This window comes from Thunnus maccoyii, chromosome 8 (assembly GCF_910596095.1).
Source record: "Thunnus maccoyii chromosome 8, fThuMac1.1, whole genome shotgun sequence".
In the NCBI taxonomy this organism is placed as follows: Eukaryota; Metazoa; Chordata; class Actinopteri; order Scombriformes; family Scombridae; genus Thunnus; species Thunnus maccoyii.
In genome coordinates, this window is record NC_056540.1 from 27,799,995 (window position 1) to 27,817,795 (window position 17,801).

Sequence of the window (17,801 nt, forward strand, 5' to 3'; positions counted from 1 at the left end):
AGGATTGATGAAGAGATCTGTATCATCACCATGTAGGGAACATGTAACACTGTGGGATATTACTCTATTGGGCAGATTTTACTATAACAACCAAGACATTTGACAAGGCAAGGACCCACAAGGCATTTGAAGGATGCTGTAATCCAAACTGTACTAAGCACTAAGCATGCATCATCATTTTTATGGTTGGGAAGTGGTCCCATAATCCTGGTAATGTTATTGGTATACTTGACTTCTCTATTGAGATAATGACGTGCTTCGGTCAGGCTCACCTTGCTGGGACATGGTTCAGCCACTGCGGGCCGGGGCTGGAAGTAAGGCTTGGGTGTCAGCAAAGGCACCGGTTTGGGCGACAGGGCTCGGGTAGATGGTGGCTCAGACGAGTGTGAGCGAATCTGGGGCCGGTGGTGCGCGGACGAGTCTTTGGGAAACTCCTCGATTCGCGCCTCCAGTGTAGATGTGAACTTTGGAGCCGGGGCGGACTGCTGCCGCAGATACCTCATGGGCCCGTTGGGGTCCGTGTCAAAGGGTTCTGGGGTCGTTGGGGAGGAGGACAGGGAGAGGGGGAAGGGTGAGCAAGGGAAGGAGGGGTCAGCGGATACGCTGCGGTCCAGGAGCTTTGGCAGCTGCAGGCGTTCCAGCACTGACTCGCTGATGGAGAAACGCTGGGCGTAACGTTGGAGGATGATAGACGCCTCCTCTGGGGTTCTGGCTCTCCTGTAAGCCACCCGCAGCTCCTCCTCACGACGCTCCCTGGTGAAAAGAGGGAAGGAAGGGGATAAAGCAAAACAGCTGTGTAAAAGGTGAGTCAACTGATAAGACACAATTTGAGTTTCAAACCATATTGTAGAGCTACATTGGAACAAAGGGGAAAACTACAGTCTCAGTTTTAGTTGGAAACATACTTATTTGAACACCTTGACGTCCACTAACGGGGTTCAAAATGAGCAAAAACTTCTCCGCTCTGTTAATAACTTAACGTCCCTTATACAGAATTATTCTGTACCTACTCTACTGTTCTAACTGAGTCTTGTCATTTGTTAGTGTGAATTTAACCTACTTGTCCTCCACTATCTCTCTGTAGGTTTTGATGCTTCTCCTCCTTTGGGAGATACAGCCGTCTCCTGTCATCAACCGCTCCATCGTTTTTCTCTCCTCTTCCTTCTTGATCAGGTCCTGGGAAATACTCCTCCTTCGATTTTTCCATCGGGCCAGGTCCTGACACACACAAACAGATTGGAAGTGTTTCAGTTCCACATGAAACAAATCCCGAGGTCTTGGCTCAGCAGCGTTATGAGACCTGAAGCACTGCTGTAGCCCTCGGAAACTGATTTAAGTTGTTTAACTGGGGCATGGCAAAAAAAAGAGTCTGTGCTTAAGCCTGCAGGCACTAAAATCACTGCATATATCTGATAAACCTCAACAACAAAATAAATCTACCTAATCCAAGGCCCATTAAAAAAAATAACAAAATAATAAAGTACACAAAAAGAAAGACAAGTAAAAGTAGGAAGAATCTGAGACACTCACATCCTGCCAGTGATCCTCCTCTTCCTTCATCCTGTTGTACTGGTTGTGCATCAGTTCATGACGCACCTGACTGTGGGGCTGCAAGATGGCCTCCTCCTCACCACGCATGTCGATCATACTCACACTCCTGGGGAGAAGGAAAGAAGAGAGAGACACAGAAAATATGGATAATGAAAAACGTGTTGACGAGTCGTTGCCAGGATACGACATGTTTTTTTTTCCCTAAGATTTTTTATCCTTCATATTGCTGCCGATGACACCATGAATTCTCCTGAATGTGTTGTACTGTAAGTAAAGTATATCTGCATGTATGGTTGTACTTTGGCATATTTATCCATTTCATGCAGTCCTGTGGAACTGTAAGGATAAGGAAAAGAGAATAACCTGTAATCAATGGATGAGTACAGATTCCAAAATGTTATGCATTCTTTAAAGACCTCATGTAATGAGGACTTGAACTTCCTGGAAAACTGCATCTTCACTTATTACCTCATGCTGACACAGTAGGCTTAAGTATTTATAATCAATAAATCATCACACATCTTTTAAAAAATTCCACCATTGTGACCCTCCTACCAACTCAAACTCTCTCTCTTCCTCAAGGTAATTTGCCTTTGGTTTATACTTACACTCAACAGGAAATGTATAACATAAGGACATAAAGATGCCATTTGATGGGGCATTTGAAGATATGAGCTTCAGGAGCAGGTTGCTGTAAAGCTTTTAGTAACATTCTGGTGTGAGTATGTGTGAGTCTATGAGATGCAACAACCAGTATGACCTTCATAAAGGCACCGAGATGTTTCAGAAAACTATATTTGTTCAGTCAATAATGTTAAAGCATCTATTTTCAGTACAGCCATACAGTTAGGAGCATTCAGCTGTATTGTGTGCTAGAGTGGGCGATGTCAATACATTCTCATATAACTTAGTAGTCCTGTAAATGTTGTTTAGTATAGATATTGTTTTGGTGAGTGAGACTGAGAAAATTGCAAAATGCATTTTCAACACTGCATGTTGTAAAAGGAGTGATGATGAAGATTACAATTTTCTGAGTCTTGCTCACACTAACAAATGTTTTATGGCAGCCACTGGCTGGACCAAAGGAACTCAAAGCAGGAGAGTGTTTTCAACCCAAGAGATGACTGACATGTAACGTCATCTAAAAAAGTTTTGATATAAAAATAAAGGCACAGGTATAATCTGTGGACTGTAGCTTGACTGAATAACTTGATCTGCTCCTCTAAAATAAACAATTTTAAACAAACATGTCATTTCTTCTTTATGAATCCTCTCTCCTGCTTCAGGCAAAGCTGCACTTTTTTGCATCAGCTTTAAGCAGCATGAATGTTATCGTAATATGACATGATTTACCTGTTCTGCAGGATGAAGGGGCGGGGTGTAGAGAGAGTGGTTAAGGTTATGTTACATAAAACATATAGCTGGCAGAAGCTTTGAGATGATGCTGGAGCAGCACAGTTTAATTCCTCTTCACAGCCAAGACTGCAGGCCCATTTGGATTGTACTGAGCCAAAAAGGCATGAAAGCACGTCCACTACATTTATTATAAACATGACATTTTTCTTTTGGATTTCAGATCTAATGATTTTAGTAAAGGGGTCAGGGGCAATATTTAGAGCCATGGACATTGTTTGACATTGTTAGAGCATGTTGACAAAAATGTCCATCACAAGTCATCTAACTTACTGTTAATTTAGGTAATACAAGTGGGAAAATCTGCTTAATTTGGAAACATTATATCTGTATCCAATTAACTTCTTGAAAGAGTTGTCTTTGTTTACATAAGATTTTTCTGAATCTATACACTGGCTGTGAATGACTGTATGACCATATATACCTACGTGTGTAAACTTCAGAAGTTTTACTGCCTTTACATGCAGTATTTTGTTATTTTGTTCCATTAATTCTTTTTTTTTTAATGAATTAATAGATGCATGAACGAACTAATTACAGAAATTCAGTGGAGGATTTATCACATGAGGGTCTAAAGGCCTTTAAAACATGGCAGAAGTGTACCCTCCTAATTTTTCTAACATGAAAATGGTCAAATGTAAAAAATAATCGATACTGGCACAAAATATTGGCTGATGGTACCAACAAACAAGAATAAACCTTTACTGCTGGAACATTCACTTGGACTGTTTTTATAATGACCTCATTCTGTTGGCAGATTTTCCCACATGCATAAGGAACAATTTAACTGTAACACTAAATGAGTAATTAAATGACTTGTTTGTAGTGCACAGCGGCGCTCGGCCATGCAGCTGAGTGGTGAAAAGACAACTTACTGTGGGTCACCTGACACACTATCTGTGTGGCTGAATCTACAGAAGGCGGCGAGCGTGGAGAGAGAGCACAATCACAAATGAACACAGGTTCATTCAATAGAGAAACACATCATTCATCCATGTGAATAACAAAATGCTGCTATGAAATGTCTGATAGTTAGCTAGTGAGTAATAGTACACTGTGTTGTGATTACAACAGACAATGAGTTAGTTCATGACAGTTTAAACAGATAATATGTACCAGAATAGTTTCATGAATAATGTTTTAAACAAGTCTGCCTGGTGGTTTTTTGTCTATGCACAGATGTATTTGTCAGTTTCTAGGTTTTAATGATGCACCTCAAACCAAGCACAAGGGGGCAGTCTTACCCAAAACACAGGCAGAGCAGAAGAGAAGTTTACTGCAGCACTGCAAACCAAAACACTGCTAGCATAAAACAAATGCATATGGCAACAATCTTAGAATGTAGCTGACACATGACTATTTAAAAAAAAGCACATGCATCTTTTATTAGACAGCACGAGAGCAACATCAAGAGGATGTGGCTTTCTTTCTGTCTGTGACCACCACTTGTAGGTTTGGCCTTAACCACAAAAGGTCTTCACACAGTCTTTTTTTTTATAGAGCCGCCTCTGTGATGTTACAGGGGTGTGAGAGAAAGTGTGGCCTGTGGTCGCTTACCACAAGAGAAAAAAGGAGACTTAATAAAGAGCTTCACTAAATCAAAACCAGATAGATTGTTTTGAAAAATGACTTTTTGTAGGAGGATGTCTGCTTCTGATACAATGGCTTGCATTAAAGCCAACACCATTATTTATTTTGTCATTATTGGAATAAACTCTATGTTCAAGGTGTGACTGCATTATGGCTGGATCAATTTATGCATTTAAACACGTACAGTACATGTGTGCAAGATTCGCCAAATGTATTATGGATCATAAAAATGAAAGTAGGTCAAATTTGTTTAAATGCAATTCAGCATCCATTGGAGTTATTCCCTCACTGGGTCTCCTGAAGAGGTCAAAGATTGTCAGTTAAGGTCATGCGTTGTTAATTGTTAAGACCACATTCTCAGACGTCTTCATTCTTCTCCAAATTTCTTTACAGAAAAAAAGCAAGGAAATGAGAAAAAATATGTTTTTCAGAGTTTCCATGCATCCTGTGTACAATAACAACTGCTGTTTGGCAAACAGTATCAACTTGCATACATGTAAATAAGGTCATGCAATCTTTAGGTAGTTGTCATCCATTGCCATCTGAGGTCAAGGTCACATGTTCAGATAGAATATTCAAAAAGGATCATGAAAACGCGGTAGAAATTCATAACATTTAGTGTAGTTGCTAGACGGGGCTCACGTTGCTGGAAGATTGCTGTCCAACCAAGATGTCCCTCCTTGTGGGTTGTCACTTTCACTCAGCGCCCTTCCCTTCCGTCGTCCTGTATCCGTTGGTGCAGCTGTAGTGGTTGCCATGGCGGCGGGCACAGGAAGGAAGTGAGAGGGGCTCGGGATGGTGACGTGTTTGGGTGTCGTCAGCGTACGACGGGCCCGCTTATCGTCTGCATCTGCGACTGACGGGGCACCGACGTCTCCCTTCTTCGCTCCTGCCTCCTCTCGGTCTGTCACAGGTGGATGTTTCCCAGATGTGTTGAGGGGGCTTGTTGCAACCGCAGATGCTGCCGTAGCGTTTGCCGCTAGGGTCGACGGATGGTGGAAGAGTTCCTCTGAGCACGAGCGAGCTGGAGTACTGCAGAGAGCAGAGCAAACTAAACGTATTGCTGCCTGGTTATCATCCTATATCATCAGACAGCATTCCTCTGGAGGAGCCTAAATGGAGGTTTTTGAAGACATAAATCTGAGAAAATAGTATAGCAAGGTCACAAATCCCTTCAGTGCAGACTGGACGGGAAAACAAATTTGAGTCACAAACCAAAATTCACTGAACGCTCTGTTGTTTGTTATCCTGTGATGAACAGCTACTTTCAGGGAGGCTTATTATTCGACTGTAAATTCCCAGAATGCATGGCAGGGAGGGAGAGACTGGCCAGCTGCCGGCAGTGAAAGGGCCAGACTCAGTCCCAGCCTGCTCAGGGTCAGGGAAGGAAAAAGGCCTCATTTCCTTACATCCTTAGGGTGGGCCGCATGTTCATGTTCCCTGTGAATGTGTTTGTGTGCGTAGACACATATTTGTGTGTATGTGCTGTATGTATGGTTTGTATTTTAAGGTATGCACGGTTTTGTCCCAAGAGTTCAACAGTAGTCTAGAAAGAATGGCCTATCGCAATATTATTGGAAACTACAAGGCACTCAATTGTGTTTCTTGGTCCGAGCTTGTTTTATTTCTAGATTTAGAGTTTATCTATTCAGAATACCTCATTTAATATTTTTGTCTCTCAGCTGAGTCTCTGGTGAAAATAAAAATAAATATTCACCCCACAAAATGTTACACCTCACTCTCCATTTCTACTCAAGCTAAGAAACACAATAAACAGCTAACACACCACCACCACCACCACGGAGCTCAATGTCAGCTCACACAGCTTTGACCACACAATTTGCTGGAAAACTAGAAACACTGATATGCTGATGTGATACAACCACTTAGCAGCGTTAACTCCTGGCAGTGCTAAAATGCACAAATTCCAGTCTCAGTTATCTTCTGGAAAATGTAAGCTGTTACCAACTAAAGCAGCAGCACATATCAGAGTCTTTTAGAAACATCGTACAAAATCCCCTGTTCCCTTGGAACGCAGCTATAAATCACAACAAAAAGATTTCTGGTGAGGATTCTTTTCACTCCCTTGAAACACTGACAATCAAATCAGTGCCATAACATTTGCCAGAAAAAGCTGGAAACTGGGGGTGTGACTCTAATAACTCTCTAACAGGACTGTGAATGAAACCTCTTCTTGACTAGGAAATAACACCGGATAAAGCTGGATTGTGGCTGGATTGTGAAATAACATCAGAGAACTAAACTGATACAAGAGGGGGACATTACGATCGCACTGGACTTCTGAACTGTAAATATACAACACTTTTCTCATGACAGCTCATAATCCTCACCTTGCTACCTGACACCAATTGTAAAAGTTGTGGCCCCAGGCTCGCCTGCTTGATAAAGACCCTGGATACCGATATGTCCTTCATGTAACTTGTTAACTCTAATGGAAACAATGAACTGGCCATGGCAATGCCAAAGAGGAAAAGGACCAGATGGTGTGAAAATTCTTCTCAGCAGTCTGTGGATTATCCTAAGTAACTGAGACATTGTTTTTGGAGACACGTACTATTGTTGAGATTTTCAAATATAATTTTTCTGTCTTTTGAGTGGCACAAACAAAATTCCAGCAGTGTATGATGGTGCAGGCAGGGGTCTCAGAAGCATATATTTCAAAGCTTAAACTTTTTTATCTACATGGCTAGATGTCTAGGGGTTTGAATGACCCTTAAATAAAAGAAATGATGAGCTAAAATAAAAACCTGCACTGCTGACTTAATTTATGGCCAATATTAAGGACAACATGGAAAAATAAACAAAAGCAATATCAACAATTTATCATTAGGAAAATATTAACAAGAAATTTCAAATTCTGTAAGACAATCAATTAGCTTTAAGATTGATTCATTTAGAGGAAGGAACTATGAATGAGAATTATGACTATGAAAAGACAATTTGGCTGCTGATTTGGGGAACTGAGAAAAACATGAACTAAGACCTTTGCTCAGAGGTGACCGTCAGGTGATTTACAGCCTCACTGGGGGGCTCTGCATAGGGCTGGGGGAGGCTACAGGGTAGAGGCTCACTGCTCCTCCTCAAGCCTGCTGTATGGACCTCAATGCAAGCTGTGGAGGGAGTCCACTCCCCTTTCCTCTGGCTCTCCTTCTCAATCTGTGTCTGGGGTTCAGGGGGCAGGGTGGGGGACAGACTGGGGGACACTGGAGGTGGGGCGACTATGCTGGGGACCTCAATTAGACTGTTATATCGCCCAGTTACATGCATCACACAGGAAAGTAAGGCGTAATCACATTGGAGCAAAATAAGCAACAAAGACATGAGGACAACCACAACATGATGGTCACAAGACATGGAACAAGCATGAATGTGGTGAGGGATAAGAGGTAGAAGACACAAAGAGGGGAAACAGCATGGCACACAATGCAAAGGAAGGAGATGGAGGAGAAAAAAAATAATAACAATAAATGCAAAAATCAATTAATACATGAATTTTGATGTAACACCATGATGGATGAAGTTAACAGGAGAAATGAGTGATAAATTAGCAGCACACAGTGGGTGATGCACAATGCACATGAAGTAATCACTACAGTATATCCACCCACTCGAAAATGCTGCTTAGAAATATGCAGATATTATAAATATGGCCTTTAAACAAATATCTTCAATCTCCTGCCGTTGTCCGTCAATGCAGCTAAATTACGATACGTAAAACCTCAAAATATCAGCCTTCAAAAACTAATATCAGTCGAACCCTGACACAACCATACGCTATACACACCACTAATACTGCACATACTGATACTATGACTGATCAAAGAACATCAAGGAATCTACTTAGCAAGCAGATATTTGAAACTTCTACAAGAAGAGCCAAGACAACGATGAAATATTTCACAAAATGAAATCCGTGATCCCAGTGTTCTTATGATGACATGCCAAACCAATAAATGCCAATAAGACCTTTAGACCTAAATCTGCCTCATTTTTGTCTATGTGGCATATTTCACACTTTTGCTTCAATCAGAGTCGGAGCCAATGAAAATGCACATCTGGCCTCCATCAGCCACTCCCATATGTACAGAACTGGACAGAGAAAAATAATCAACAGTTGAAAAGTCTGATTCCAGACATCTGTAATTTGACACAAGAGACATCTATTGTTGCGAAATGAATAAACAACACAAGATGACCTACAGAGGATGTCGATGTGTACTAACATAGTGAAGTAGTGAAAAATAAGGAAGATATCATTTGTTTCGTCAATTCTGGTAACTACTTCATGGTCTACCTCCAGCCATATTTTACTTCTTTGTGTCTAACATTTCTCATGCAAACTTAAAGACACAAAACATGTCAGATGGATGCTAGATCATATTTATTACATATTTATTATAAGACTTTCTCTGATCAAACTGCATTGTCAGCTAAAAGCAGAAATACCTAAATTTCTCTGCCAAATAAATTGCAGCAATCATTTTCTGGTTGAAACAAGGTCATAGTAGCACAAACTATCCTCAAATAACCGGTTCATAACACAACTACACTCCTCCTCCTCCTGACAACCACCAGCAACATTCAGGACCTCTACTGGCTCAGCTCTGGTGGTCCAACCCATCTTTAAATCAAATATTATCAAATGTAAAATGTACCTATGTCAAGGATTATAACAAATTCATACAGGAAAGCTTAAGACAAATAATTGTTTTGTCTAGGAAATAGGATGTTAATATTCTGAGAACAAAAACAGGAATACCTAACAGTATATTTATTATATATTTCTTATGTATTGCTCAAAGAACCTTGAAATTCAAGCTTCATATGCAAAACCTGGAGGAGAAATATTTTTTCAATATAAAGTGGTTAAGTGTATAAGCATTCACAGACTTAGTACAGAGTTCAGCTGCATAGGACAACATTCAATCAGTGAAACATGACTCTTTTTTACTACTTTTTTTTAAAATTCCATTACGTTTTGAATTACCCAAATAGACAAGAAAAGCTCAATCATTATGCTGCTTAATTCTGTCATTTTTAAGTTTCTCATTAAAGTCACACTCACCTGAAAGGTCTGTCTCCCCCTATAGGGGAAGTGGCAGTACTCCAGCTCTTGCGTCCTGCATCCTCTTTGTCGTTCTTCTTCTTGCGTAGTGGGGTTGGCACATATCCGCTCTGGTTGCTCTTGTTGGGCAGGTACTGGTTGAAGGGCATGGCGGTTCGGGGCTCGCTGACTGAGGTCCGCCGTGCCAACATGTCGTCTTTACGGACGTCTGGCATCTTCCTGTGGGGGGCGCCGTCGGACTCTGAGTCGCTGCCGCGGCCTGTTAAGGGGAGAAGAAGAGGTAATGAAGATTTTTATTGGTTTCATGGACCTTTTACTATACCTGCGGTTGATTTGGTCATAGTTTTAGGTTTGCAGATGCACTTCCACAAACTGTATTCCACAATCACCATACAATATTTGTTCTGTTAAGAGAAAAACAGCAGCCATTTTAAAAATAATCGTATTATTCAGGAGACAGTGAAAGGTAAGTAGAGCTTCTTTGCATGATTTAGACGAATTTATTACAATTAAAAGGAGTTAATTTTAATTTTTTGCTAGGAGTCATTGAATAAAGGCTTAGTATGTGGAATTACTTTTAAACGTTATTGAGGAAGCAAGTCATCATAATACTGAAGTGACTGCTCATACTTGAACAGGTGGCATATTTGATTTCCATTACTTAAAGTCTATAAAGAACAGGCTCCGATTACTGGAATGGAAAACAAAGTAACTCTGTGTTAAGATTATTTAGACAGCATATTTCTTTGCAATTCTATACTCCCTTAATTGTCCTATTCAAATGAACAGTGATTACACAGTAGTCTAGTAGCAACAATGTCTCTGATATGTTCAATTACCCTCTAAATGATACTATGTTTTAAAATGAACCGTGATTCCCCTTTAAACATCCCAGTGAGCAAGACGCACCCAGGTTGCTGAGTCATTGTCAGAGTGAGAGAGAGAGAGAGAGAGAGATAGAAAGGGAGGAAGAGACAGACAGAGAGAATAAATCTTAAAATAAATTGAACAGAGACACACTTAAATGAGGAATCTCATGGTGACTACCCCAGATTGCTAATCTCTGAATTAAATATCACTTTAAATCTGCAAAAAAACCTTACCGTGCTGTTACATTATATAGGCCTACAAAACATTACAGTTGCTGTTACATATCATTATATGTAGCGCATTCCAGTGGCTGAACATAAATCAACACCTAGCAGGTTGATGGGCTGTTTTTTATGAAACAAAGCAAGACACATAAATCATCACTAAATTTGTATTGTGCAGCATCTGCTGTCTAAATTCTAGCCTACTATTCGGAAGAATTCACTTAGGATGCCACTGTGTCTGTCTGTATCAGATTTTAAACACATTATTAGCTCTTTAATGTCAGTGGCAACACCTGGCTTTGCAGAAGTGCATCGCTCAAGGACTTTCCCTGCTTGGCGTCTTAAATTCCTTTGCGAGATGTTATTGTGCGATCCTCAGCGTATATACAGAACAAAGAAATGAGGATGAAGGTCACAACAATTCCAGTGATGTGCCATTAGTACACCAGTCATTTCCACCTTAATTTAGCTTTTTTTTTGCTAATGCTAGCCCAAATGCAATATGAACAACAGCAGGTAATAGATACCTTCGCTCTCGCCTTACTCAAGGTCTCCAAAAATTCCTCTCCAAGATGGTCAGCACATGTGCTACTGGAATTCCTCTCCCTTTGAATGTGTGTGTACTCGATCTATGACCTATTTCAACTAGATCTAAACCTTAACTTTTGAACGGATACATATGGATGCAGCCACAACTCCCAGTGGAAACAAACGTCGTATTTTGAACTTGTGAAAACCTCTTCTTCTATCAATAGACTTCTTCATTTTTATGTGGTATAAAAGATTGACAGATCAAGGTCCAGAAGAGGCCTCGGGGTATCTGCACTTCCAACAATGAATGGTTCAATTATGACTCTTAACCCATCAATTGGAAACATGAGTGACTCTAGTATCCAAGTCTATCCATCTCTAAGGAACAACATATGTCTTCATGGGGCGATCTCCTCTCTTTGCACATATGGTAACACTGAAGCTCGAGGGAACGTTTATCATGGTTCAGTGCCATACTGTACCAGGGCTTCACAGAAACCTATTCATATCAATAATCATCAACATGCAGTCATACTACAGGAAATGTAAAAGCAGTGGAGTCTAGTTAAATAACTGAAAAGATGATAGTGATACCCACAAAACTTCTAAGAGCATTAAAGTGAAATAAATGATGACACTTTCTGGGATTGTATTCATGCTGCAAAGTAAGATGTCTTTTTGTCTTTTTTTTCCAATTATATGACACAGATCTTTCTAAGCCGGATGAGCAGCAAAAGTCTGTAGGGAGTCACATTTTTAATGCTGATCTTAACCACATTGAAAAGTGACCATGTTTTTACATCTCTGTCACTTCCTGATGACATTGGATGGGAGTTGAGTCCTGGACAGATACGAACAGTCGGATATGAGCAGCGACTTGGAACTGAGCATGAAGGCATGTAGCAGTGACGCAGTGTTAAAACCCTTCACAGATATGATAACTGATGTAATAGAAAAACTTCCTGCTGGACTTCAGGGATTTTTTTTTTTGTTTATTTTTTTAACAGACAGTGAAAACCATCTCAAGGACATTTCTCTGTTTATTCTTTCAAACAGCTGTTAACTAGCAATGGGTGTTGTCTTGCAAAAATAGAAAAAAGAGTAGGACAGGCTGTACTGTAGGAGCAACAGAAGCACAAAGTGCCTCTTTTATCAACACTGTATCCATCTACAAAACTTGGCCCAAACAAAAGAGCACTGCCAATATTGAATTTCTTTTGGAGATTGAATTAAACTCTTCTCCCTGTCCCCTAATTACTATCAGGGTGAAGTCAGTTTACAGAGCTCAATAGAGAAAAGACTTAAGGTCAGGGCAGGGAAAACCAGGCTGGGCAGGGTTTGGATGCATGTTAATAACTGGATGCTCCTGTTTTAGGTGTACTGAAGGCGCCATGTGATTGGCTGATAACTGCATTGTTATCCTGTTCTCTTGTCTGTGCCTCCTGGATCTGATCTGAACTCTTATATTGTGATAACCAGAACAGTGGAAAGGACATATAAATATTATCAGACATGCAGATTTCTATAAACTGTTGAACCACATATGTAGATTTTGGCCTTTGACCAACATCTTTATCCCCCCTTAACGTGACTGAACCACCAAGTGGACCTGACAGTAATAAATCCAACAAATATCTAAAGCAAATTCCAACTTCAGATACTCTTATGTTGCAATATATCATCAATCTGTAATGTTCAAAGCATTCCAGGAGTATTCTTTTATTAAGTGTGGTATTTAGTTCTTTGGTATGCCCACTTCTCAAACCTGCCTCCTCATTTTTTCATCAGTTAGTAATTAATTCCTTAATTTTAAAGTAACTGAGATTGCTGCTTTCGATGAAATGCGGGTGTACGGGGATACAAGCAGCTTGACAATGTGACTTATCAGCTGTGGGTTATATATATTGGTGGAGTGAACGTGACAACGCTTGCATTAAGAGTAAGAGGGTATAAAATAGTGTCTTTTGGCAGCTTTACATTCTAGTCTATTAAGGCTAATTTAGGAGGTGTAAGTGGTGTCTCTCAGTCTTTTTATGGACTTCTTCTTGTGTGACTGTTGAACTAAGTACAAAAATGTGACTGTTTAACAAGCTTTGTTCTTTTATTTAGAATAACTGACACCAAAGTCTAGATATCTCATATCGAAACCTATAGCTGCTTATCTGCAAGGATGAGAAAATAAATTACCAAATGACAGGGTTAATCGCTTTGTTTTTAACAGTAAATGCTACAGAAGTGCATTTTTTTCCTCACTTCTAGGAAGCTAACATCAACTTCTAAAACAATAACTACATTTTTGGGTAGAATGACTCTTGGTGACAGCAGCTTTGGCTTCGGAGATGGAAGTTTCCTTTGCACTTCCCTCAAAACAAAAACACAGTCAGACAGGATGCTTGGCTGTGCTCTTTGTTTTCCCACATGCAGTTCAGAGATGAAACGTACATTACGCTTTGTGATGACTGCTGTAACCTTTTATAGGCTGTCATTAAAGTTTAAAAGGGTTACATTCAAACACAGCGGGGCGATCAACAGCTTTCAATGACAGCATATAGTCAGCTTGGCATCACGAAGTATTTACTGTATATGCAACCAACCCATTTTTGACTTCAGCACATGGCATAAAAAAAACCTGCACAGCTGTTTGCAGTCTGTGCTTGTATTGAAAAACTTAATATCATGTCTTCCCACTTCTGTGAAAACAAGGTTATTATATACTGAAAGACACAGCAACATATAAAGATAAAATGCACGCAATCTGATCTTTATATTCAGCTTTAGTGTCAGTGATTCTTTATTGTATGCACCAGTGTAGCTCTGTGTATATGTTAATACCTGTTGAGTCTATTAGCTTTTGAATCTCACAGCAAACACTGAAACAACCACCTAAAAACAAATAGAGGATAATTTAGGGAGAAATCTAGAAAAGAAGAGTTAGAAATAAAAGTGAGAAATACCTATCTGGTATTGTTACTGCACAGCCTTTATGGAAAGTTGGCTGGGAGAATCCTTACAGAGAGCATGAGCCTGTTTTCATGACAAGTGACATAAGAGACTCATGAAATAGTGGACGAGGGAGGTAAAATCAATCATACATGAATTTCCTTGTACAATACTTAAAATCTAAAGAGATATTCTTGGAAAACTAAAAAAAATCTGCACATCTTATTGCCAGGATATTTCAACTAAGGAAGTCACGTTTCATAAACTTCATTCGATGAGTTAGGTCGTTATGACGAAGATGAGGATGCGTCATTATATGGAATCGTGTTCTTTGTTCTTAAACTGAAACCCTATCGGTTTCTGTTATCCAGTGATCTTTGACAAATCCACCAACTGTCAGATCTAAAAACCTCTGCCAGCCATCGTTCAAACAACCACACTTCTTTTCTCTTTCTCTTCTTTGTGTCACATGCTACATTAGACTGCTTCATCTCTTTCTAGCGCTGTCACTCATCATCTCATTCCTCACTTCAAGAGAGCCATCAAACAGCCGTAGTCCAGGACAACAGGCTGAAACACTGAAGCACAAAGATACTTTTGTTTCGATGTCAACGGCAGGACTGGAAATCCTCACTGAAAGGTGTCACGAATAGTATGAATAGCGAGCCTCGACAAGCACGGTGGCTAAGGCGCCCGTTAGATCATACTGTACATAAATAGACCCACACAGATGCAGAAATAGATTCAATTACTGTACGTTAAAACAGAATTGCTGCAATGTGCAACTTTGTAAAGGGATGGTAAAATCAGAGAAGAAAATGAGGAAGAAAAAAGATCAAGAGGAGGAGGAGAATTTATTTATCACTCTGTTATTTGTCTAAAAAAAGAAGGGGGGATAGTTGTGTACTGAATAGTCAGCTGAATGAATAGAAGCAATGAGGGGGTGTGGTGGGCGAATAGCTCAATAAAGTCGGAAAACATCTTAATATCAGTATTTCAATCATAAACGCTTATCTAATGTTCTACAACAGAGCTACAACTGAGCAGGAAGGGGTTCAGTGTCTCACATTGTTTAAACTACAGCTCAAACTGTTCCAATTTTATTCCTCTAAGGGAACACAGATGTATTAACTGCAAATTACTACATGAACATGAAATTGCACTTTTTAAATCCCTGATTTGTATCAAATCAGAGTCAGACCCTTATGCATGCAGCCTTCTTACCACTTTTATTTAATCACTTAAATCAGAAGTTGTCAGTGTTTCCATTAGGACAAATAAATCTACTGTCTTGTGTTTTACATCACATGACGAATGTCTGTCATAGGATGTCATCTTGGAGGAGCCTGTGTAACCATGACATAAGAAACAGATGTGGCCACATTTGTTATTCAAACTTGGCTCGTGCATGCGTTTTGATATTAGTTATTTCATACTGACATCAGATATGAGTGATCTTAGCACTGATATGAACTCTAACACAAAGAAAGTACACGAGAAGCTTTCAAGAAAGAAACGTGGCGTGAATGTAGTTTTTGTCCTGGATTAATAAAGTTATAAAAGACTGGATCCCTAATATTTACATTTTTTTTAAACTATTTTATATTTCGATATTTTAAATGTTTTACTTCTACAATAGGTGCTGAGCAGTTTAGGGCATACACAGGCATTAATTCAAGGACATGCTTTATCAAACAGCACAAGAAATGTAGCTAAAATGAAAACAATGACCATATAGCTTGGCTTTAAAAAAGGCCTAAAAAAAAGGCACTTTATTCTTTCAAATAGCCTTTGACCAGCTCTGGGCGTTGTCCTGCAAAAACACAGGGAGCACAACAACAGACCTTACTACAGTAACACTGGAAAGACAATGCACCTCATTTATCTGTATAGTGTATCTGTACACTAAATTTAACACAAACAAAGCAGCCCGTACTGAATTACTTCCCTCCCACAAGACAAATGGCCGTGGCTGAAGTGACACAATGCTTATTGAATAGATTTAACCTCCAGCCTTATATCTGAGGAACAATCTTTCTAAGTACATGATCACACCATCATAATCACTCTTAAACCAGTATTGGTATTAGGTATTGAGTTCTATGTGAATATAAGATTGTGAAATAAGTTTCCTACCATCGCTGCTGCCGCGGGCGACCAGGACGTCTGGCGACGGGGTCTGTCGTGAGCGTGAGCCGAAGGAGTCCAGGCTGTCGAACGAGTCCTCGCGGCCGTGGCGTGGCGGGGAGAGAGAGTCACTGCGTTCAGAGTCCCAGCAGTCGATGTAGCCACTGTCCCGGATGCTGCGTTTAGGGCTCTCTGCCTCCTCCACCTCCTGAACATTTATGCAAACACACCCAGGTTGCATCAAATGCACAAATGTGTGTAAAATGCACATAGACAAAAGGGAAGAGACATAAAATCTGGTGCTCAGTACATGTATATTGAGAAGGAATTCCCTTTGCATGAACATTAACTGAATTTGTATCTGGTCAAACAATATCTGAAGAGTTTGCTCATGTCCTCATCACCACAAACATCACACTGTAACTCTGCAGTTCTCCAACATCAATGGAACCTATAAAATCTCATTTACTTCTCTTGTCCTTTGCAGATGAACTTTCTCTAGCCTTCTCGCTCTTTCTCCTTCTGCCTTACTTTGTGTTATGTCATCCTTTTCTCTGCTTGAATCCCTCTCTGTCATTCTCTCTTCACCTCAGGGACCCCTCCCTCGGCCTGTCTGCAGTTGAAACATGTCTATGCGGCTAATGGAAGGTGGGGGAAAAGCCTTTCCTGTCTAGTAAAACACGTCCTGTTCCTGACCCCTGTATAGTCTGTTATGCAATTACAAACTACAGGATTTCTGTATTTCACTCACTGCATCTCTTTCATACACCCAATGCACTTGGGGAAGTAATGACGAATTTCAGTTTTTAAATTGAACCACTGCCAGAATGTTACCCCAACGCTAACCAAACTATTCTTGTTGCCTAAACGTAAAACCCCAAACCCATACATTATATTTAAAAGGGTTTGAATTTACCCACATTTAAAAAAGGAAACATTTCTTACCTTATCTAGCTATGCAGATAGTTTTGGTTTTATTTGAGATTTTTGGACAAATAAAATCTGCAAGGCGAGATACCACTAGTGCTATGTGAGAAAAAAAATATCTTTTTTCTTAATTTGGGTGAACAAACCTTTTAACTGATGTACTTATCCTAAGCTACGATCAGTGAGCAGCAAAAAGTGCAGCTACACCACACCACATTCACCTGCTTCTTGCATTTCAATCATCATTTTTGTGAGGTCCAGCTTCCATTTCATCATCTCTAAAAGAGCTGGGAAGAACTTGGAAGTGCCAATTTAATCCTGAATGCGTGCACCTTATGTGCTTTCCTTGAGTCCCTCGTTATTAATAATATCAGTATTTCCTCTATAATTGCACAGGCCTGGCGGACCACCAGGCCAATGAGAACCCCCATCAGGCCAAATAAATCTTTTTTTTAATGCCAAAAATAACACTAAATACCCATTTATTTGGACATCCGTAGTGTTTGGGAGCCTCTGTGCAGCGCTGTGCCGAAATATGAGTC

General features: G+C 40.0%; 1 protein-coding gene across 10 annotated transcripts in view; it reads right to left on the bottom strand.

Moving 5' to 3' along the window:
- The window catches only part of LOC121901312 (LIM and calponin homology domains-containing protein 1-like), a 105,593-nt gene that overhangs the window by 24,680 nt on the left and 63,112 nt on the right, over nt 1-17,801 (bottom strand). For 3 of the 10 annotated variants that reach the window (XM_042418018.1, XM_042418021.1, XM_042418020.1), the window contains exons 7-14: nt 16,342-16,540; nt 9,641-9,899; nt 7,559-7,816; nt 5,197-5,586; nt 3,840-3,875; nt 1,531-1,657; nt 1,061-1,218; nt 273-753 (exon numbers count right to left, since the gene is read on the bottom strand). In XM_042418018.1, coding sequence (XP_042273952.1) covers nt 273-753; nt 1,061-1,218; nt 1,531-1,657; nt 3,840-3,875; nt 5,197-5,586; nt 7,559-7,816; nt 9,641-9,899; nt 16,342-16,540 — 1,908 coding nt within the window. The remainder of the gene's footprint in view (nt 1-272; nt 754-1,060; nt 1,219-1,530; nt 1,658-3,839; nt 3,876-5,196; nt 5,587-7,558; nt 7,817-9,640; nt 9,900-16,341; nt 16,541-17,801) is intronic. The other 7 variants (XM_042418024.1, XM_042418027.1, XM_042418025.1 and 4 more) reach the window with 5 other exon arrangements.